Here is a 23423-nt window from a genome sequence, read left to right as displayed (position 1 = left end):
TAATCCCCAGGAGGGGATATTTGGTGTTACATTACAGGCATGTGGCAGATGTACAACAAAGCGCAAATTATAAACAGGGACAAGTGCCCTGAAAACCCTAAAACCCTAAAACCCTAGTACAGTTCTAAGTGCTAGAAGTGACCACATCGATAAGAGCTTGGACCCTGTAGATTAATCTGTTGCTAACAAACAAAAGTAGTAATAAAACAGTCTTGGCAAATATAATGCTAGCAATACTAAAGTATACACACAGAAAGTGTGATGAACATCTTAATTAGGACTAATTTAATTAGGAATTACAGGGCATGAAGACACTGGTCAGGGTCTCCACAGGAAGGTCACTCCACCGCCGTGGAGCCAGAACAGACGGCATGACGTTACACGGACACAATTCAATTATAACACTTCTTAGCGGGAAGTGGCTGTCCGCTTCCTCCTGCGATTATAGCGAAGCTTTTGTTTTTGAGCACGCTGAGCCAAATCGAAGTGATAGCCCGTGATAAGATAAAGGGCTGAACTTCGCACACGGACCCGGGGAGCAGAGGGTCGAGTGTGATGAGAAGCAACGCGGCAGCCAGTCGGACTGGGGAGAGAGGAAGCCGAGGCGGAGACCGATCCACGGGACAGACAGCACAGCGGACCTTCTGCTTCCGAGGGAAAAGGCGTCAACAACTCAGGTGTGTACAATAACAGCTGTGTCGCAGCCACCTGGTCTGTACAGAACGCGACAGATTGTGCTACAGGTGTGTACGGAGCACACAGGATTGTGCGACAGGTGTGTACAGAGCACACACGATTGTGCTACAGGTGTGTACGGAGCGCACACGATTGTGCTACAGGTGTGTACGGAGCACACACGATTGTGCTACAGGTGTGTACAGAACACACACGATTGTGCTACAGGTGTGTACAGAGCACACACGATTGTGCTACAGGTGTGTACAGGACACTCACTCAAGGTTGTGTTACAGGTGTGTACGAGACACTGAAGGTGGTGCTACAGGTGTGTACAGAACACACACGATTGTGCTACAGGTGTGTACAGAGCACACACAATTGTGCTACAGGTGTGTACAGACACTCACTCAAGGTTGTGTTACAGGTGTGTACGAGACACAGAAGGTGGTGCTACAGGTGTGTTAAGAACACACACGATTGTGCTACAGGTGTGTACAGAACACACACAATTGTGCTACAGGTGTGTACAGAACACACACAATTGTGCTACAGGTGTGTACTCAGGTGTGTAAAATAGTGGCGAGTCGCAGCCACCTGGTTTGTACAGAACACTAGTGATTGTGTTACAGGTGTTTGCAGAATGATAATGAATATAATCAAAATCATAATCATAATCATAATAATAATAATAAGCTTTATTTACATAGCACCTTTTATCATAAAATGTAGCTCAAAGTGATTCAGCAAATCGTGCTATATTGTGCTATAGGCGTGTACAGAACAGTGATTGTGCTACAGTTGTACAGTAGACATTTGAGTAGTGCATGAGTAGTGTTTTAGATGCAGTGATAAATCCAGTTAATGCCACTGGGACATTCAGGAGTTTAGTGTCGATGCTTTGTGTTCTTGTCCCCGTATAGTGTGTTGCTTCCCAGGGACGCTGTGATTGGTGCATGAGAAGTATGAGGTCACCGCGGATGCTCTGGATTGGACAGACCATGCTCTGCCTCGTCATGGCGTCTCTGTGCACAGGAGCACCGCTGCCGGGGGCGAGAACGTCCCGGAACAAGCTGCTGCTCGTCTCCTTCGACGGGTTCAGGTGGAACTACGACCGGGACGTGGACACGCCTTACCTGGACGCCATGGCAACGGACGGGGTGAAGGCCACCTACGTGACCCCGCCCTTCATCACCATCACCAGCCCCGCACACTTCACCTTGTTAACAGGTAAGTGCCTAACAGGTCTGATACACACCAAACAGGCCTGATACACACTCTTTCCACTGTGCCCAGAGCAAGGTGACCACTGACACCTCATCGATAGTCCAGGGCTAAAATTTATCCAAAACACTCCGATATTCTCTCTCCCAGGGCTAACATTTATCCCAAACACCCCGATATTCTCTCTCCCAGGGCTAACAGCTATCCAAAACACCCCGATATCTCTCCCAGGGCTAACATTTATCCCAAACACCCCGATATTTCTCTCTCCTGTGTACGTCTACTGTTTCGATCGCTGAGACACGACTCCTTAGCGGATAGGGAGCGGTTAGGGAGCGGGTAGGGAGCGGTTATGGAGCGGGTAGAGAGTGGGTAGAGAGTGGGTAGGGAGCGGGAAGGGAGCTGGCAGGCTCCGCCCCCTCAGCTCACTGGAAGCTCTCTGTTGTCAGGGCGATACATCGAGAACCACGGCGTGATCCACAACATGTGGTTCAACACCACCACCCTGGAGAAGAAGTCCTACTACATGACCCAGTTTGTGAACGAGTGGTGGGACACCGGAAGCCTGCCCATCTGGATCACAGCTCAGAGACAGGTAAACATGGGTTCAAGACCCAGTGTGGCCACCATAATAGCTGCTGGGCCCTCTCTGTAATGCAGTGTGACCTCTCTGTAACGCAGTGTGACCTCTCTGTAACGCTGTGTCCTCTCTGTAACGCAGTGTGACCTCTCTGTAACGCCGTGTGACCTCTCTGTAACGCAGTGACCTCTCTGTAACGCAGTGACCTCTCTGTAACGTAGTGTGACCTCTCTGTAACGTAGTGTGACCTCTCTGTAACATAGAGTGACCTCTCTGTAACGTAGTGTGACCTCTCTGTAACGCAGTGTGACCTCTCTGTAACGCAGTGTGACCTCTCTGTAACGCAGTGTGACCTCTCCCCCAGGGTGTAGTGTGACCTCTCTGTAACGCAGTGTGACCTCTCTGTAACGCAGTGTGACCTCTCTGTAACGTAGTGTGACCTCTCTGTAACGCAGTGTGACCTCTCTGTAACGCAGTGTAACGCAGTGTGACCTCTCTGTAACGCAGTGTGACCTCTCTGTAATGCAGTGTGACCTCTCTGTAACGCAGTGTGACCTCTCTGTAACGTAGTGTGACCTCTCTGTAACGCAGTGTGACCTCTCTGTAACATAGAGTGACCTCTCCCCCAGGGTGTAGTGTGACCTCTCTGTAACGTAGTGTAACCTCTCTGTAATGTAGTGTGACCTCTCTGTAACGCAGTGTGACCTCTCTGTAACGCAGTGTGACCTCTCTGTAACGCAGTGTGACCTCTCTGTAACATAGAGTGACCTCTCTGTAACGCAGTGTGCCTCTCTGTAACGCAGTGTAACGCAGTGTGACCTCTCTGTAACGCAGTGTGACGCAGTGTGACCTCTCTGTAACGCAGTGTGACCTCCCTGTAACGCAGTGTGACCTCTCTGTAACATAGAGTGACCTCTCCCCCAGGGTGTAGTGTGACCTCTCTGTAACGTAGTGTAACCTCTCTGTAATGTAGTGTGACCTCTCTGTAACGCAGTGTGACCTCTCTGTAACGCAGTGTGACCTCTCTGTAACGCAGTGTGACCTCTCTGTAACATAGAGTGACCTCTCTGTAACGCAGTGTGCCTCTCTGTAACGCAGTGTAACGCAGTGTGACCTCTCTGTAACGCAGTGTGACGCAGTGTGACCTCTCTGTAACGCAGTGTGACCTCTCTGTAACGCAGTGTGACCTCCCTGTAACGCAGTGTGACCTCTCCCCCCCCCAGGGCCTGAAGGCGGGCTCGCTGCACTTCCCCGGCACGGCCTCCAGCTACGACGGCGAGCGGGCGTGGGCCACGGACGTGGAGCCGCTCTTCTACAACTACTCCAACGAGACGGTCTGGCGGGAGAACGTGGACAAGGTGATGGGCGCCTGGTTCGGCGCGCAGGACCTGGACTTCGTGTCGCTGTACTTCGCCGAGCCGGACAGCACCGGCCACAAGCACGGGCCGGACTCCGAGCAGCGCCGCGCCATGGTGCGCCAGGTGGACCGCACCGTGGGCTACATCCGCGCGTCCGCCGCCCGCCACGGCCTGGCGGGCCGGCTCGACGTCATCATCACCGCCGACCACGGCATGCGCGCCGTGCTGAAGGGCGGCCTGGTGCGGCAGATCATCCTCTCCGACATCCCCGGCTTCTCCTTCAGGGACCTGTCCTTCCACCTGGTGGACTACGGCCCCGTGGGCATGCTGCTGCCGAAGGAGGGCCGGCTGGAGACGGTGTACCGCGCCCTGAAGGGGGCGCACCCCAACCTGCACGTCTACAAGAGGGAGGAGATGCCCGAGCGTCTGCACTTCGCCAACAACGCCCGCATCCTGCCCCTCATCCTCATCTCCGACCCGGGATACGTCATCCACGGGGTGGGCGACGGCCTTCCACACCGGCCCGCTCCGGACACAATGAACGTTATCTAGCGGATGTGTTTATGACGAAAGCAGGGGATAACCCCCCCCCCCCCCGGAGCAAGGCGGGGTTAAGGGCCTTGCTCAAGGGCCTGACGGCTGTGTGCATCTTATTGTGGCTACACCAGGGCTTGAACCACCAACCTTCCAGGTCCCCGTCATGTACCTTAGCCACTAGGCTACAGGCTGCTCGACATGCGCATTAGTATTACAAATACAGTAAAAACTCCTCGGGGGATTTAAAATGGGGGTAATATTGCAATAGTGTAATATTGTTCATAGAGAGTATATTTCAAATATATTAGCCATAATTACAAGATCTAGGCTATATGTGTGAAGCTTGATAATTCAAGTTGAGCATCCAAAACATGAGTCAGAGCCTCTTGTCATTGAATTCTGCTGTTACTGCAGCATATTGTCTCGAGAGTGCAATATCAGAGACAGACATGTCCTCTACGGTAAAGATGGTCCCAAACCTGATATCCAGTTATTATCACTGCTATCGGTGTCTGAGTGATGCCGGGAAGGCAGATAACGTAAAGAAAAGGTTTTATAACCACAGCACCCCGGGAGTGTAACACGACCAGACCACTGAGGAAATGTGTAACTAAATCTGATATACCTCTAAAGCACCAATGCGAAGTATCTACTGTACCGCGGGTTTCTGATTGCACCAGGTCCAATGGGCTCGAGATAAGCTCCTTCACGTGAAGCCGTTCTTCAGAGGCCTCCGCCTCGTCCTGTCAAGCTGCCATTTATGACACACGGCGCCGATCCTGGGATTATACCCCGGAGGAACAACGTTATTATAGATAGTGTGTGCACAACATGGCGTGTCTGATATTTATTTATTAATGGGAGTGTGGGCAGTGGTTTTTACCATTTATTCAGACACTGTTTGTTCAGGGAATGCAGAGGGGGGGTTTGAGAAAGAGATGGGATCACAGTGCAGATGTGCCATGGTGGGCAATGGTGATCTCCAGCCATATAGAGGGTCTGTGTTGGGGCTAAGAGTGGTCTACCCCTGAAATCACCAGGCAAAATTCTTCAAAACAAATCAGAGATTTATTGCACATAATTCACACTGTGAATTCTGGACAATCTTTCCGCACACTCATTTATAATAATCAGTAAATATATAGGCTGTGAATCCATCTCTAAGCAAACTTCTGAATTTATTAAAATCTCATAACGACAGAATCCCATTCAAATGGCATAATTACGTAAGCAGTAACCGCGTCTTTATCATTTGCTTGAGTTACTACTGCCCTCTGCTGGCCAGATGGAATAACACCAGTTACCAGCTTTGCCCTCCCGTTACTCTGACAGACCCCAAACCCTTTGTGATTTTTTTGAATACTTTCTAAAAACATGTTTTGGAACATTCTGAGTCAGTGTTCCAGAACAACTTTGCAACTTAACAACCAGTACTGGGATTTTTTTTTTGGTTTTGTTGTTGTTGATTACCAGTAGTGATTGATAAATCATCTTTAGAATGTTCCGTTCAGAATATATAGTATATCAGTACTATAAATATATAGTAATGGCTCAGAACTAGTGAATTGTTGCACCTTAAGAGGACTTCTAGAGGACTTCTTCTTCACGCATTTGTTTGCTTTTTGTCTAATAATATGTTAAAGGATTTCGTGAACAACGTTCAAGTTAATTAGACATCTGTTTCAGGTTCATTGAGGATGATCACTGTGGGCTGGCAGGGCTGTACTACACTGTAAAACATCAGGCTTTTATGTGCTGCGTAGATTAAAAGCACATGGGAGAGCTGCTGGTGAGTAGGGCGGTTAGGGCGGTTAGCTCTGAGCAGCCTGGGGGCGAAGGTACACGACTCAGACCCAGGAGGTTGGTGGTTCAAGCCCCGGTGTAGCCACGATAAGATCACACAGCTGTTGGGCCCTTTAACCCCCACATTGCTCCAGGGGGGATTGTCTCCTGCTTAGTCTAATCAACTGTAAGTCACTTTGGATAAAAAGTGGTGCTGTCCCCTGCTCAGTCTAATCAACTGGAAGTCACTTTGGATAATTGGAGGTGTTATCCCCCTGCTTAGTCTAATCAACTGTAAGTCACTTTGGATAAAACACGGTGCTATCCCCTGCTTAGTCTAATCAACTGTAAGTCACTCTGGATAATTGGAGGTGTTATCCCCCTGCTTAGTCTAATCAACTGTAAGTCACTCTGGATAATTGGAGGTGTTATCCCCCTGCTTAGTCTAATCAACTGTAAGTCACTCTGGATAATTGGAGGTGTTATCCCCTGCTTAGTCTAATCAACTGTAAGTCACTCTGGATAATTGGAGGTGTTATCCCCCTGCTTAGTCTAATCAACTGTAAGTCACTCTGGATAATTGGAGGTGTTATCCTCTGCTTAGTCTAATCAACTGTAAAAAAAGCGTCAGCTAAACGGTGCATTGTTCCCCCTGCAGTTCGCCACCCTGCAGTTCAACAAGGGCGAGCACGGGTTCGACAACGAGGACATGGACATGAAGCCCTTCTTCCGCGCGGTGGGGCCCTCCTTCCGCCGGGGCCTGGAGGTGGGGCCCTTCGAGACGGTGAACATCTACCCGCTCATGTGCCACCTGCTGGGCATCCGGCCCCAGCCCAACGACGGCCGCCTGGAGGCCACGCAGCACATGTTGGCCTCCTCCCAGCCCGGCCCCAGCCCAGCCCCAGGTCCAGGTCAGCCCGCGCCGCCAAACCACGCCCTCCCCTCTTCACTCCCGGTTTGTGGTGAATGAGCCACGCACTGCGAAAACAAGAGAGTCTTAACAGGAGTTTTAGTCACTTAAAGGTACAATAGCTTCTAATGGTCAAAGGAGGAATAGCAGCAACAAACACCTTCAAACCACAACACTGTTTATCCCTCCCCCTTCTCTGTCAACGGGCTGACATTGAAATGCCATTGGCTCTGGCAGTTAGAACCAATTTTCAGCCAGCCCGTCAACTGCATATTTTGAAACCCGAATTTAAGGACTATAAACACAGGCAGAGGGTGAGTTTTCAATGATAGGAATGGATTTACAATGGCCTTGTTACAGTGTTTTAATGCAAAAATCTTACCTATTGTACCTTTAAATCTTATGTTTTTTCTCTCAAGTAGAAAACCTTAGATTGTTCTAAGCTACTTTTTGCTTGTCATATGAAATTAATTGGCAGCTCTTGAAATTAGTAAAACTCTCTCACCTCATTGACAATCTTTTTGTCTTATTCAACAAAAAAAGTAATAGAAATATTTAAATATAAGACTAAGAAGCTTGTAAAGATTGACTTTTTTTGTAGTTTGTTACTGCAATAAACAAAATAATAAGCAATATCTCAATCTTAGTATTTTGCCTAACTTTCAACTTTTTTGCTAAATAACATTTTTAAAAAATGATTGCCAATGAGGAGAGACAGTTTAACTCATTTTAAGATTTGCCAGCAGGGCAAGATAATTTCACACACACCTCGTTCAACAGCTAGAGCTGCTAATTATAGCTGAATCAGACATGCCAAATTAGGGTTGGAGTGAAAGCTTACAGGACGGTAAAGCTCCAGGAACAGGGTTGGGCAGCCCTGCTCTAGCTGTTGAATGAGGCGTGCTTGGTTGGGGTTGGAGTGAAAACCTGCAGGACGGTAGATGTCCATGAACAGGGTCAGGGAGCCCTGATCTAATCTCCCTCTCCCTACTACCCCTGTCATGTTTGCTCATCCCTGCAATTTGACAGAATGCTTTTGAACTGATACAACAGCTGAATGTAAACAGTCCATATTTGGAAAAAAAAGAAAAACTGGACCAGTCGATGAGTAAACCAAGTGAGGCTATGCACAGTACGTTCACTCTGCCCCCGACTCTGAGATACCATGGCAACCACATCAAAAGCCCTGCCAGCCCCACCCCTGCCAACACAAAAACATGACACAATGGCTGCTCTGCAAAGTGCTGAAGAGAGATCCCTTATCTGCGCGCAAACACACTTCTAAAACGATAATGTAATCTTATCACGGTCAGCCGATAAGAACATGTCCTACATCCACATTACACACGTATCGCTTATTCACCTGTGACTTTTGGAGATTGACAGGAAGGGGAATACGGTACTCACTTCCTGACTGAAACGTGTTTTCCTCCCGCTCTTTGTGTTTGGTTCCACAGAGCCTGAAGAGAAGAGTTTCCTGTCAAACGTGTTCACTGGGCTGGGTGCAGTGCTTGGCTTCCTCGCCCTTGTGTTTCTGCTGGTGACATCTCGCACTCTGTATCAAAGGAGGAAAGCCAGCACGAGCATGAGGTAAACGCATTGCCTTGTTACCTGTTCTAATAACAAGAACTCCAGTTCCCAGTATGCATTGCAGTGTTGACGCAGACGTTTAGAGGTTTACATCGGACTGTGGCGTAGCGGTTAAGGTACTGGGAACCGCAAGGTCGGTGGTTCAATCCCCAGTGTAGCCGCACAGCCGTTGGGCCGTTGGGCAAGGCCCCTACCACCACATTTCTCCGGGGGGAGATTGTCACCTGCTCTGTCTAATCAACTGTAAGTTGCTTGGGATAAAAGCATCAGCCAAATAACACGTAATGTAGTGTAACGTCAGTGCAGTGCTCTGGTAGTCGTGGAATGCGTGCTGATGCAGTGCGGTTCCGTTGGCTTCTGAATAAAGGCTGAATAGCCACACCCTGTTTGACATCGGTAAAGAGTAGGCATGTAAAGAGTGAGCAAAACATTTCAGCACATTCAAACCTTCAAACATTCAAACACCGCAACCAGTGATCGGTGCAAAACAAGCACCACGATTAAATCACTGCTCACGTTATTGCTTTTTGCGTCTGTTAAAAGGTGTTTCCCATGCTAAAGGACTTGGGACTCAGTAAATCAGGCCCTAAAAACTCACAGACCCAGTGAGTCTTGTGGAGGAGAGCTGGTGGCTCTGACTTGGTAAAGCACCAGCAAACCAGTGTAGCAAGTCTGCACACCCAAACACAGCAGCACACAGATTAGCCCTGTTTATATTTGACGCGCCATATTGGTTTAATTAAGATAATCCGCAAGAGTGAGAGTGAGTTGATCTTTGTTGCTCAGTGTGAGATTCACTGTAATCACATGAGATCATTAAAACGATTATTCAAAATGTTTTTTTATAGACTGCTGGAAACTACATCCCCAAAAAAAGATGATTATGTGCACAATATGAAAGAACTATGAAAGAATTACTTAAGTATTATTTTTAGAACCTACAGACCTACAGGCAACGCGTAAGCTTGTTAATTTAGCTACACAGAAATCTCTCCTAGTCTCTTGCAAGCATGTTACATAAACCATTATCACTACATAGCCAAGAATAATTCTGATACATGGCTTCAAAAAATGTTGTGCAACACATTTTTCTATTTAAATCCTGAATGATGAGTCTTGCGTTCTTCACAGTCATTATTTTCTCAAGATATTCACCGGTGTTGGTTGCGTAAAATGAGACAGGCAGTTCTATATCTTCAGATAATCAGTTCTACCCTTGAAATCCTGCGATAATCATCTTGCAGTTGAGATAAAGGCGTGAAACATGGCCAGATGCTGACTTTATTGAGCCAGTGTAATTTAAAGTTTTAGGAGTGCTGATTATCGGGCTCTGTGCCTGACAGGATAAGGCAGTCATACTGATGAGCTGATGGCTGTTTATCAGCTCATATTACCCAGCCGTTCAGGCACAACAGGCCAAATAAAATACTTTTTGGCGTGAATCGCATGTGCTTGTACAGTAAAGTATGAGCTGAGACAGCCTGTAGCCTCATGGCTAAGGTACATCACTGGGATGCAGAAGGTTGGTGGTCTAAGCCCCAGTGTGGCGGGGATAGCTGTGTAGCTAAATGAACAAGCCAGAGCTACGCATTGCCTGTAGGTCCTAAAAATCCTCACAGCTGTTGGGCCCTTGAGGAAGGCCCCTAACCCAACATTGCTCCTGGCGGGGGATTGTCCCCTGCTTAGTCTAATCAACTGCAGGTCACTTCGGATAGAAAGCGGTGCTAAACGGTGCATTTTATCCAAGTCACTTTGGATAAAAACGTCGCATAAATAACTGTAATGTACTAAAATGAATACAATGAAAAGTGTGACAGTAAATACAAAATGGCTGACAGCAACAGATAAAAATAGAATGACACACACATGGTGATGACACTTACAGCATAAAGACTGCAGTAGCCTCCATCTGAGCCCTGATCGGACAGATGCTTCATGGTTTCCATAGCAGCACAGTAGCACACTAGATGCTAACCTCATAGATATGTGCAAGCTCCCAAAATAAAAGCGCAGCACAGATTAATTTCCACTTTGGAGAGAGATTGGCAACCTGGCAGCTTCTTACCACTTTGGTGTATCCAGGTAAAGCCAGCCGAACAGCCGTTTGCGTTTTCAGTTCAACTGCACTGTGTAATCATCTCCCCCAGCCAATGTCCTTCCGAAGCTGCAGCCATTGGACCAAATGTGTACTGACATCACCTCCTCTGTTTCAGCATCGAGAATAAGAGTACCAGCATGGTGAAAATGATGCACATCGGAGAGAAAGAACCTGACACGAAACAGACAAGCATGTGAACGACGGAGGAATGAGCCAACCCCCCCGGGGGGACTTCACAATCCGACCTGGAGCACTTGCACAAGGAACAGCTGCATAGAAACATTCCCATAAACTCCAGACTTGGTCCTGACCTCGCCGGTTCAGCCCTGAACATTCGAGGGTTCCTTCACTGTTGCCATTTCTGTGGAATTTTTAACCAAGATGGCTATTGTATGGTTTATTAAGTTTCGGCTTTTGATAGGTGTTGCCCTACAATAAGTGTTGAAATAGTGATCCGTCTGATTTTTATTTCAGGATTTTGAGACCCTCTCCTCTTTTTTGAGATAATTGAGCACAACATGGTTTATTACATTGTTTCTATTCAGTGTAGACATATACAATGTGTTGTATATGATATTAACATTTGTAAGAATTTAGAAAGTAAAATTACTGAATGCATTTAAATTAGATTCAGGGAGGTGTCTCTTTTAAGGAATGCCTTCCACCCTTTTATCAGACTCCTATTTAAAAACAAATTAAAATAAATATTAAAATGTGCAATTTAATGTTTACGTTTTCCGTTTCATTGGACTGTTAGGGCGTGTGAATCTTTAGCACCATGTTTAGTGTAAAAACATGTAGGATTCATCTTTTATTAAATAAGCATAAGCTTCTTTGCCTAGCCCTGTGCTTGGAAGTGCTTGGAATGGGAGTGTTGTTTGATTCTTGGTCACACATATTTTTGGAAATTCTTATTTAGCCCATTATCCTCCAACGTTTGTTTACAAGCAAAAATATTTTGACGATTGCAAAACAAAAATTTTGTGAGTTTGACCTCTAGTGTGCAAGCTGTAAATTGTGGAGATGTCTGCATATTATTATTTTTTTTTTGTGATACTGTCTCTGTAAAAAAATTTATGAAAATAAAATATAATTATTATCAGAATACTGTGGCAGTTTGACTCACAGTGGCACGCGGGGTCCTCAAATAAAGTTGTAAATACGATGTAAAAAAAAATATATATATTTATTTTTTTTAAAGGACTTCAGTGACGTAATATGGAAAGACGGTCTCCGAAAAGGGACAATCTTCCTGCACACTGTTTTCTTTCCGCCCTCTTTTTTTCTTCCCGTTTCATAAAAGGTTAGAAAATATTGGCTAAGAGCAGACATGGAGGAGTTGAGCGCTGTGGGGGAACAGGTTTTTGACGCCGAGTGCATCCTCAATAAACGTCTGAGGAAGGTTAGGAATCCTCCGTTACTAAGTTTCACGTCCGAAAATGTCACATCCTCGGACTTGACTGATGGTTTCCATTTTTATTTTTGCAGGGAAAGTTGGAGTATCTTGTGAAGTGGCGAGGATGGTCCTCCAAGTAAGTCCCAGCGCTGCGGCAGCTGCTAGAACGGGCGCAAACAATGAAAACAACAACAGCGTGTCGCTTGTTGCATGCCGTGGCTACCACCAACAAGAAAACTTGACTTTCCTCTCGGAATAACGTGTTACTATACGAGCAGGATCATTCGACGTTATGATGAAGTGTTACTTTGGTGGGATAGATTGGAGTTTTGCAAGCGAGGTCTTTTTGTTTTTTAAAAATGTGACGAACTGTGTAGCTAGACTGCTATATAGCCTACAATTATAGTCAAATAGCTAGCTTGTCGGTTGCTTAAACTCCAATCGTGTTAACTGACCATATTTAATTTATGTGCAACACATTTTAGCGAAAAGGACCAGGCATTTTTAGTTAATCCACTGGGTGAATTTATACAGTTAATACGCTTAGGTTAACATTACATGGCTAGCTCTACGAGCTCATTTTTATTCGCAAAGGAAAGTTTTTTTTTTAATGGGTATTGTTTGCAATTTGCCAAATTGTTTTTGTTTCTGAAAATGGTTCGAAAAAACACTAGGCTAGCTGGTTCGATTAATCTTATGTGTATAATTTTAATTTGCGAGTAAATTGTCTATAAAATGCTTTATCTTGCTAACGCGGTACCTCGTTGGAAGCATAACTTAGCCATCGGTTGTGTTGCCTCTTCATATTCTGTACATATGCTCATAATTTGCTTTTCTATTGCAAAATTCAAAGGCATCTTTTTTTACTTTAATCGCTAACTAACATTGTTGTCAGTGAACAATACAAGTAGCTTGCTTGCTAGCTAACGTAGCTAGCCCGTGATCCACTATGCCCCGCCAAACGCTGGGGGTGAGTGGATGCCCGTTTGTCCCGCACGCTTTATCGGCCCAGTGCCTTCTCTTTCTCTCAATCCGCTCACATTGTTGGCGTTAATCCCCCCATCAATGAACATCCTGCCTGCCAATCACACCCGCTATTCACCCCCAATCTGCGCCATTCACGCTTTCTGCAGTACAGACTCTGCCCGCCCTCCGGACAGATTGAGAGGAGCGATTCAACTGGTTAATCGATTAGCTGGCTTTAACGATTTTCCTCGGGTTTGCAGTAGCTATAGTTGATCCATTATACTATCTTCTTGAATATAGCATTCCGACGACTACATTGAAATGACGTCTTGCACTTGAAATTTGTCAGCGTATTCAGTCTGTTTTCTTTGTTTCAAAAGTATTTTTTAATGGTTTATTGTACGGATGCTATCCGTCTCAGCCCGCAATGGTAATCGAAATCGCATTCCCAGTAAGGGGTTTAATCTAATTTAATATTTTTCTTTTTTAGTAAGCTCGGTTGAAATACCCTTGTGTCAGTGTGTGGGCTTAGTGAAAACCAAAGATCTGAGATCTTACACCCCCTTTTAACAACGATGATCGCCTCTTGCCACACGTCTCTCCCCTTCGCGTGCGGTTTGAACCTGTCATGAATGTTTTCATAGTTTCAGATCCTACACTTTCTCAGTCTTAAACTTTCCATTTTACATCGCCACATCTCACAAACAGGGTAGGGTATTGAAACCAGACACACATGTTACTAATTAACATTTGGAGGGGTGTGCAGGTGTGGAGAAGGTGACATATTTTAAGTGGTTGTTTAAATGGTTTTCATAGAGGGCGTGTCTTCCTTACAGACACAACAGTTGGGAACCTCAGGAGAACCTCTTGGACCCGAGGCTATTGGCTGCCTTCCACAAGAGGTGAGCTTTGATTGGATCATCTCTCCACCACAGATTGATTTTATTTTATTTTTTCTTCCTTCCTTCCTTCCTCTTCTTCTCTGTCCTGTCCAGCTGGAAATGGACTGGGCTGTGGTGTAACGTTTCCCACAAAGTGCTCTGGAGGTTGGCAGAGACGTGACACGCTGATTTGGGAATTTGACGCGTAACCAGATATTTGAGCGTTAAATCGCGGACAGGCCTGTGTATAATCTGGACCGCTTTGTTAAGTGTCCAGCTGCCTTTTCAGCGTTATTGGACGGGACAGGGCAGAGAGACGGAGAGAATGGGGAGTGAGAGACAGGGAGAGAGACGTGCTACAGAGGGCAGCCTGTAGCCGAGTGGCTAAGGCACATGACCGGGACCCTGAAGGGTTCAGGGCCCAAGCCACAAGAAGATAAGTTGTGCCCTTGAGCAAGGCCCTTAACCCTGCATTGCTCTAGGGGGGGTGGGATTGTCTCCTGCTTAGTCTAATCAACTGTATGTTGCTTTGGATAAAAGAATCAGCCAAACAAATGACATTATATATTATATACATATAGCCAACCACCCCCTTTGATTGGCTAACAAGAGATTAAAAGGGTATAAAATGGCCAAATAAACATGTTGTTTAATATCAATGTTACAAACTCCTGCCATGTCAACTACTAGCATTCGTCCTTCAAAGAGAATGAGTCATATTTGTAATCTTATCAAATAGACTTCAGACAGGATTGTTTTCTGCAGCCTGTGGTTCAGACATGCATTTTTTGACCCTGAATCCACTCTACAGAACGGCTTTGACAAAGGATGACGAAAAAAAAAAAAAATTGGCAAAATGCTCCAAGTTTAATCCGATCTTTCAGGACGCCCCTATGTTGACTCAAGAAATGGAGAATGCATTTTGAGTCTGGTAGTAATTTGGGAGAAAAAGCTTTAAATCGCGAGGATCTGAATAAAGTATTTGCTGTTGTAAAAGTGGGTCAGAGAGAAACTGACAGAAGTGAGTCAAAGCAGAACATCAGAGCCGACGGGAGGAGGACAGGAAATGGATTTCATAAAGCAGCGGAAATTCCGGGTATCGACAGGAAACACGAAGGGCTCCTTTTTTTTTTGGTCGAATTTCTGTTGCGTGCAAGAAACCACATGAAACCACATGTGTGCTAGCGCAGCGGTGCGCTTCACAAATCATTGAGCGTTAGATGTACGCATGCACCGTCAAACGGGGTGAACAGACTTGAATAAATCTGTCAGAAGAATTATCGAAATCACCCTACGCCTTTGTTTCGGTTATGAAAGTGGGTGTCTTAATGGCAACGTCATGTCCCGTCTCACAGCTAGCCGTAGTCTTGCCTGCGCTCGTCGGAGGTGTAATTCCGCGGGTGTGTGGTGGCAGAAGTGTGCACTAGAGATCTGCAAATACTTCACCCGTAGTTCCGCTAAACCCCCGGTGTCTGCCGGTTTTTTTTCTGGCGTTCCAGGGAACAGGAAAAGGAAATTCTATTCCGCAAGAGAGGGAAAAGACCCAGAGGGAGACCACGGAAAATTCCGGTGAGGATCTTTGTTCAGTATAGTACCTGTGAAAAGATGTGCAAGAATCATAACGGCTATATGAACGCTCTGCTTTAGAAACCGCTAATGGCTTCCTTTTGTTTTTCAGGAAGCCATTCCAGCAGCAACAAAGATGAGCAGCTCCTCGTCCTCCTCATCATCGATGTCCTCGTCTGGCTCCTCCTCGTCCTCCTCTTCCTCGTCCTCCTCCTCCTCCGAGGAAGAGGAGGAGGAAGGGGACGCGGAGCGGAAGGCCAAGCCGGGCCCCCGGCCGCGTGAGCTGCACCCCGTCCCGCAGAAGAAGGCCCAGATCGTGGTGGCCAAGCAGGAGCCCGTGAGGAAGAAGAGGGGGAGGAAGGCCCTCCCGCCGGAGCTGAAGGCGCTCCGGCAGGCCAAGGGCCCCCGGAAGCTCCTGAAGCCGGCCCCCAAAGAGCCCCCGGCGGCGGAGCCCAAGGCGGGCGTGAAGAAGCCGCTCCAGCCGGCCAGCTTCACCTACACCGGGCTGGGCCGCAGCGCCGGGCGGGACGGGCTGGCGGCCCCCAGCAGGGGCTCCTTCTCCCTGGGGGGCGCCATTCGGGGGTCTCTGGGCGCCCCTGGCTCCGGCCGGCCCGCGCAGGGCAGGGGGGCCCCGGATTTTAAACTGTCCGTCTCCGACGTGGGCGGGGGCCTCGACCTCAAAATGGCCGCCACCAAATCCCCCGGCGTGGCGGCGCTCAATCTGCACAATGCCAAAGCGGCCCCCGGGGGCGGCGCCGCGCAGGGGCCGGCCCCACCCGGGGGCCCCGCCAACGGGGGCCAGAGGCGGCCGGAGCCCCAGGGACAGGGGGCCGCGGGGGGGAAGCCCACGGCGACGCCCCTCTCGCCGGGGAAAGGCTGCTCCAACCAGGCCCTCAGCCTCCAGGCGCTCAACCTCCAGAGCGTGCCCAAGCCCCCGGGAGGCCTGGGGGCCCCCGGCCCCCCCGCCGCCTCCCCCCCGGGGGGGTCCAGCCTGCGGAGCGCCTCTGCTCTGGGACGCAAGGGCGCCGCGGCGGCCCCTCGACAGGGCGCCCAGAAACCGGCGGCCCCCGGGGGCCCGCAGGCCCGGAAAGGCCCCTCGGGCGGGGAGCGGGGGCCCGAGGACGGGGAGCTGGGGGCCGGGGAGCGGCAGGGCAAGGGCCCGGGCGGGAGGGCGGAGAGGAACGGGGGCCAGAGCAACGGGGCCCCCCCCTCGGAGGGCCGGGAGAGGGAGAGGGAGAGGGCGGCCCCCAAGGACGGCGGGAAGCAGGGCATGAGCGCGGGCGAGGAGGGCTCCAGCTCGGATTCGGACCGCGACTCTCCCTCCCCGGCCGGCGGCCGCGGCGACCTCACGGCGCCCCCGCAGGACTGGAGGCCCCCGCGCAGCCTGATCGAGCACGTCTTCGTCACGGACGTCACCGCCAACCTCGTCACCGTCACCGTGAAGGAGTCGCCCACCAGCGTGGGCTTCTTCAACGTCCGCCATTACTGAGCGCGCGGGCGGTGTGGACCGGGCCGGACCGGGACGGGGGGGGGGGGAGAGAGCCCTTAACGGGGCAGATAAGCTGGTTTTCAGGGTCAAGCCGAGTGGAGGGTTTGGGCAGCGGTGCTATTTTCTCTACAGAGTCACTCTCTGGTCTGTACACTCCCCCCCTCAGACTCATCTCAAAAGACTCCTCTTCCTCCTCCTCCTCTTCTTCTTTCTTTGTGTGCTTACGGAACAGAACGGAGCTGCAGATTTTACTCTCTCATGGGTTTTTTTGGGGGGTTTTTTTTAATCGGGCGGCGCAGGGATGGGTTTCGTGCGCAGCAGTGTTAGCGCAGGAGAAGGTGAATCTCCCGCAGAACTGTCACTGCTGTTGTGAGGTCAGGTAGCTGAAGGCGGAAGGGACAGATCGGCGCGATTATGCAGATGGTTTATCTGTCGTTCGTCCCGTATTCAGTTTTCGCGTGGTTTATCCCAAAGGCTTTTTGGCAAGTTTCCCAGAATGACGTTACAGATTTTCAGATAGTAGCTCAGTTAGACGTCTGCTGAGATCACGTCTCCGCGGTCCGGTTTCTTACGGTGCGCGGAGGGGAAAATCTGAAACGCTGCAGGACCCCAAAGAATATCCCGGAATATTTTCTTTCATTGGTGCACAGTATTTAAAAAAAAAAAAAAAAAAAAAAAAAAAACTCCTCACAACTTTTGTAAGTATCAGAACAATAGCTCCAGCTGCATAATGTGAAAAACTGCTTTCTGTCTCAGTTACCGGATGAAACCTAAATTTGGTATTAATTTGGTAACGCTGATCATCTTTCATCTTAATTTATTAATTGGTTCGTCTGAAAAACGACACCAGTGCGGGTTACAGAATTATGCATACATCTGGATTTCCACATCTTCTGCCTGCTTACAGTAACACTGGTCATAGCCATACTAAATATGAGGGTTACAGTCAGTGCCTTAGGTAAATTCTCATCTTCATGTTGCGTTTACTCGTTAGTGACAGTATTCGCAGGCTGGCTCGTTGCGTTTTCCTCTGGTTTACACCTGAAGGCGCTCGATGCTTTTACCCTGCGGACCGAGAGGCCTGTTTCTGTGGAAGAGCGCTCGGTTTCAGGAAACCAAGCTCGTGATGTAAGTGAAACCATTGTGATTTTTCTGGTCTGCTTTTTTTTTTTTTTTCTCCATTTTGGCCACAGCGTATTTCATGTGGTTAGCACAGCAGCTCAACTTTTCGTGGGGTCAACTTTTAAATCTGCCTCCTGCCCAAGATAAACCCATGCCTTTAATATTGAAGATGTTTCCAGTGTTTTGTGAAATGATTTTGTGCCATTTTATACAATGTATGATTTTTACTATGATATTGTTGTTGTTATTATTATTATTATTTCAACCATGTCAGCGAGGAACATTTCTTTAGAATCTCTAGGTGAAGTTCTCACTATTTCATACAATTATGTACGTGGTATTTTCTTTGTCCAGGTTCATGAAGATAATTGTATTCTCATCTTAAACTTCAGAAGCTTTTCTGTGAAAATGGCACTGACCACCTACGTGGCAGAACCAATGCTTTTAAATTTTTCTCTTTATTTTTCATTAGATTTTATTTTTTACTTAAAAAAAAAAAAAAAAATGTTGACATTAGAAAAATATCCCTTTGTCTACTTCTAATAACATGAAGGTTAAAGTTGCAAAAGAAAACACGATGTAAGGTCATCGATGGTTTAAGTGATTCCATCCCTAGTTACAAGTTTATGGGGAAGAAGTACACCCGCTGCATGCTGATTGGGTCGGGCGGGTCACCCGCTGCATGCTGATTGGGCGGGAGAGTCACCTGCTGCATTTGAGTGTACCTTATCTCAGCGAAGAGCATGTTTGGCACCAGGCGTTCCTGTGGCTTGACGGACAGCTGGTTCCTCCTCCTCGTCTCTCGTCAGGGTCCGTCTCGGGAGGGGATGAGACCGTGAGAAGCCCGTTAAGACGCCGAGGCTACAGTGCAGTATTCTATGAAACGGTGTCGCTTGTACAGAAATTATAGTTCCGACATTAAAAGTCAGCCGATTATTTAACGATGCCAAAATATGTTCAGTTTGTCTCCCTTACCTTATCATGGTGTTTACCACACGCAGAATTTGATGGCGAGTATCTGGAAGCGTTAGCCAAAAACGGAGCATTTATTGAGTGACACACGGCCTGTTTAAATGCTGAAGGACGAGATGAAGAGCCAATGACATATTTTTCTTTGTGAAATTCAGCACGTGGGATTTTCAGCTGTGAACTTTTCAGAGCTGTCATTATACAGGCTGGAACAGAGATGTATTTTTGTGTTCCATTTTTGATCACGTTTTAGACTCTGGCTCAGCCTTTGAATCTTTAAAAAAATTTTTTTTAACACACTTCAGCTATGCTAATGTGCCTGTGCCCACGCTTTTGAAACCGGTGTTTCCTGAATCCACACCTTCTGTTACCGGTTCCAGTTCCGCCTCGCCGGGAGCACCACGGGGGTAATGCACTGTTGGACCTCGCTTTGGAAAGGGAAGGGGGTACTCGTGCAATAGCGCCCCCTCTGGTCCAGTGCTGACCTGCAGTCAGTCTGCTGCACAGTTCATGCAATGGGAGAACCGTGAGACCATATGCAAGTCAGTGTTTTACAGAAGAGAAAAAAAAAAAAAAAAAAGTCAGTGTTCTAGAACTCCCATTTCGATTGTTACATCAGCATTGGAATGCCCAGTGAAGAAAGTTCTATTCGCGTATTTTGTGATCTTGCTCCTGAAAGGGTTAAATCGGCAGTGCCACTATTTGCACGACAGCAGTCGTGCGTACAGTCTTGGCTGACAGGGGACAGCTGGGACCGGCCTACAGTTACCATTTGGTGTTCCAAATTCTGACAAAAATGAAATGTTTGTTTTAATTATTATTATTTTTTTTATAAATAAAAAAATCCCAAAAAAGAGAAGGCGTGGCACGGAATGGCTGACACTGGGGTGTCGGTTAACGAATGCACACGCTGCTCATGAAATGACGCGCTGTGCTAACCCAGAGAGAGGGAGCTGGCCTGGCAGTTGGCTGGCGGTTGAGCGGCTGACGGCTGTCTGCTGAGGCTCTGGCTGTAATCGGGGCGTGCAGGTGGTGGTTATCGCCGCGGCAGCCGCACGGAGGATTGTGCTGAAGTCGGCAGGGCCTGTTCCGTCACGGGCAGGCACGCCGGGGGCCTGTCGGGAAGTCCCGTGCTGCCTGAGCCACGCGTGAGGAAGTGCCCGTTTCAGGCACGTGAGAGACGAGTGTCACCGTGTCTTCGTCTTTGTCTTTGTAGCCGTGGATAAGAGTGATGTCATCAAAGAGCGCATGTACGTACCGACGCAGGGATTTTACACGAGTGATCACAGGGAAATTTTAAAGTCATTTAAAAGTCCCAGTAAGTTTCTGCTGTGTTTATGAATCCCCTTTTTTTTTTTTTTACCTCCTTATGAAGAGTTCAGAGTCGTGAGAATCGAAGTATAAAAAAAAAAAAAAATGTATGACAGATTGACAAAAACTGCGGCTGGTTTTTTTTTTTTTTTTGTTAATTTTTTTGTTCCCCAGAAGCATGACTCGAAGCGTTGCCTGTAATGTTTAACCGCCCGTCTTTGAGTGACACAAACCGCAGTGGGCTGGCTTGCCCTTCTGCGGGGCGAACGGGCACACGTCTCTTCTCACACCGAAAGAATGCACCTCACACTGGAACATTGTGCTGAAGTCACGTTAATTCGTCGTCTATAATGCGTCTTTATTACAGGGGGACACAGTGCCTTTGTGTTGGCAGACTGAGGAGAGATGTATTCTGAAATGTTATACACTTACGGTATAGCCGCCATAATAAGCTCCGTTTTCCCCCTGGCCTCTGTGGATCAGAGAGAAACAGAAGTGCAGAAGTCAGTGTTTGGGCCCTGTGTGCGGTCACAAAAGTGTTCTCCGACCATTCCCTCCCCCCCCAAAACCCCACTGGCATTTACGCCATTTCACTCTGAACGGGACCCGAACCCAAAACCACCCGGTGTAAATGAGTCCAGATACAGGAACGCCATTTTATGAACGGTGTTGGGACTGACTCATTTCACACAGTGCGAAATGCAATTTATCGGTGCAAGTGTACTTAGTTTCATTGAGAACTTTCAGCCTGTGTGTTTTTGTTAAACCAGTTTTATGTTTCTCCTTTTCTCGTAATTTGGGACGCTACGTCGTATTTGACTGTGTGAGAGATATTTTATGTGGTTTGAGCCTGCTTGATAACACTGCTGGAAATGTCTTTAAACTCTTGACTTGTGTTGCTCTTATGCTCCGGGTTTCAGAGAGCGAGGGGTTCAGTTACATTACTGCGTGTGTCTGCGCGCGTGTGTCTGTGTGTGTCTGCGCGTGTGTCTGCGCGTGTGTCTGCGCGTGTGTCTGCGCGTGTGTCTGTGCGTGTGTCTGTGTGTCTGTGTCTGTGTCTGTGTCTGTGTCTGTGTCTGTGTCTGTGGGTGTGTGTCTGTGTCTGTGTCTGTGTCTGTGTCTGTGTCTGTGTCTGTGTGTGTGTGTGTGTGTGTGTGTCTGTGTCTGTGTCTGTGTCTGTGTCTGTGTCTGTGCGTGTGTCTGTGTGTGTGTGTGTGTGTGTGTCTGCGCGTGTGTGTCTGTGCGTGTGTGTGTGTCTGTGTCTGTGTCTGTGTGTGGGTGTCTGTCTGTCTGTCTGTCTGTCTGTCTGTGTGTGTGTGTCTGTCTGTGTGTGTGTGTCTGTGGGGGGGTGCGTCTGTGTGTGTGTGTGTGTGTGCCTGTGTGCGCGCGTGTGCGTGCCTGTGTGCGCGTGTGCGTGTGTGCCTGTGTGTGTGTGTGTGTGTGCCTGTGTGCGTGTGTGTGTGTGCGCGTGCGCGTGCATGCCTGCATGTGGGGGGGGGTCAGCTTCCTCGTTCAGTGTCCAATTTCATGTCCATTTTCTGGGGTTTTATTGATTTCAGTGGCGGCCAAACTGGCGATGACGCAAGAGCTCAGAAAAGCACTGCCTGTTCACACAACGGGCCAGAACAGCGTTAGACTGAACTGCTCCATACCGCCTTTCAGACTGAAACCACAATCACCAGCTATTTATTTAAAACCTGATTGTACGATTGTGATCTCCTTTTTTTATTACTGTGCCGGAGTAAATTTTTTTATTAATCTTAATAAATAACACTTTCATAATTCTCCGTCCTCCTGTGTTTTGAGAATGGGTGTGTTAACTGAACTCGTTACGCAGCTGAACGCTGTGGAAGCCACACTCCCCGCCACGCTGAACATGTTTTAGTGATAGACCACACATTTATACTCATTCTGCTCTAAGTGAAACATCAGCAAATTCCAGTTACGTGTGTACTTGTGAGAGCAGGGTGAAACTGAGGGCTCTGTTAACTGCTCACACTTTAACTGCACAGAATACTGTAGGGGGGAAGAGAGGAACAGTCAGCTTTTGGGGAAAAAAAAGTGCTCCAGTGCCTTTACCCCTGTCTCTCTGTCTGTCTGTCTCTCTGTCTCTCTCCTCTCTCCTCTCTCCTCTCTCCTCTCTCCTCTCTCCTCTCTCCTCTCTCTAAATTAGAGGTTAAATGAACATATAAATACATATAAAGACATCTTGGTAAGGGTGTCTGTCAGCTTTGCTACATAAATGTGAAAAATAATCGGCCTTCATTAAAAGTGTCCAGAAGGGGGCAGTGTAGAGCCTGCCTATGAAATGTGCTGAATGAGCACGTCACAGCGGAAAGAGCAGAAAGCTGGTTTTCATTTCACGCTTCGTCACAATTCTCCGTTCGTTATAATGCACTCTGCTCTCAGGCTGGGCTCTGTCAGCACTGCAGCTCTCTCTCTCTCTCTCTCTCGCTCTCTCGCTCTCTCGCTCTCTCTTTCTCTCTCTCTCTCTCTCTCTCATACTCTCTCTCTCTCTCATACTCTCTCTCTCTCTCTCTCTCTCTCTCTCTCTCTCTCTCCTCTCTCTCTCTCTCTCTCTCTCTCTCTCTCTCTCTCTCTCTCCTGTCGTCTGGATCCACACTCAGAACCCACCGCCACACGGACTTCACGCAGACCCTAAAGCCTCAAAGCCCTGAAACAGTCCTGCTCTCTAAACGGACCGGACCCTGAAATGGACCTGCCCTTGTTGTGCTGGACCTTTTCCCTCATCCTGAATCAGCAGCGAGGGACCCCGTCTACCTCTGACCGCCGGGCCTTGGACCCGAAACCTCAGACAGTTTCAGTGTTCTGACAGTCTCTATGGCCTGTACTGGTCCACTCCTGTATGTGAGGGCTGTGAAGTCTTTAGTACACGTGTATTCTATGTGCCACTGTAGCTTGTGGTTATACAAACGTCACATTAAAATATGATTGAGATCATGAAATAA

At 48.0% G+C, this 23423-nt stretch overlaps 2 protein-coding genes across 2 annotated transcripts; both read left to right on the top strand.

Moving 5' to 3' along the window:
- Positions 1–1691: 1691 nt before the first annotated feature.
- LOC133115015 (ectonucleotide pyrophosphatase/phosphodiesterase family member 7-like) lies at positions 1692–10996 on the top strand. The gene is made up of 6 exons (XM_061224719.1): positions 1692–1905; positions 2349–2494; positions 3703–4335; positions 6815–7043; positions 8524–8656; positions 10870–10996. Exons 1-6 carry the CDS (start codon positions 1692–1694, stop codon positions 10949–10951), a joined length of 1437 nt encoding a protein of 478 aa, XP_061080703.1. The 3' UTR covers positions 10952–10996.
- Positions 10997–12066: 1070 nt separating this feature from the next.
- cbx2 (chromobox homolog 2 (Drosophila Pc class)) lies at positions 12067–18407 on the top strand. Its single transcript, XM_061224717.1, has 5 exons — positions 12067–12156; positions 12243–12286; positions 13953–14018; positions 15497–15566; positions 15676–18407. The coding sequence occupies exons 1-5, from the start codon at positions 12085–12087 to the stop codon at positions 17050–17052; spliced, it is 1629 nt and encodes a 542-aa protein (XP_061080701.1). The 5' UTR covers positions 12067–12084; the 3' UTR covers positions 17053–18407.
- Positions 18408–23423: the final 5016 nt, after the last annotated feature.

The sequence above is a fragment of the Conger conger genome, chromosome 16 (genome assembly GCF_963514075.1).
Source record: "Conger conger chromosome 16, fConCon1.1, whole genome shotgun sequence".
NCBI lineage: Eukaryota > Metazoa > Chordata > Actinopteri > Anguilliformes > Congridae > Conger > Conger conger.
Note: the sequence above shows the minus strand (reverse complement) of the source record. Positions and strands in the feature narration are given on the sequence as shown.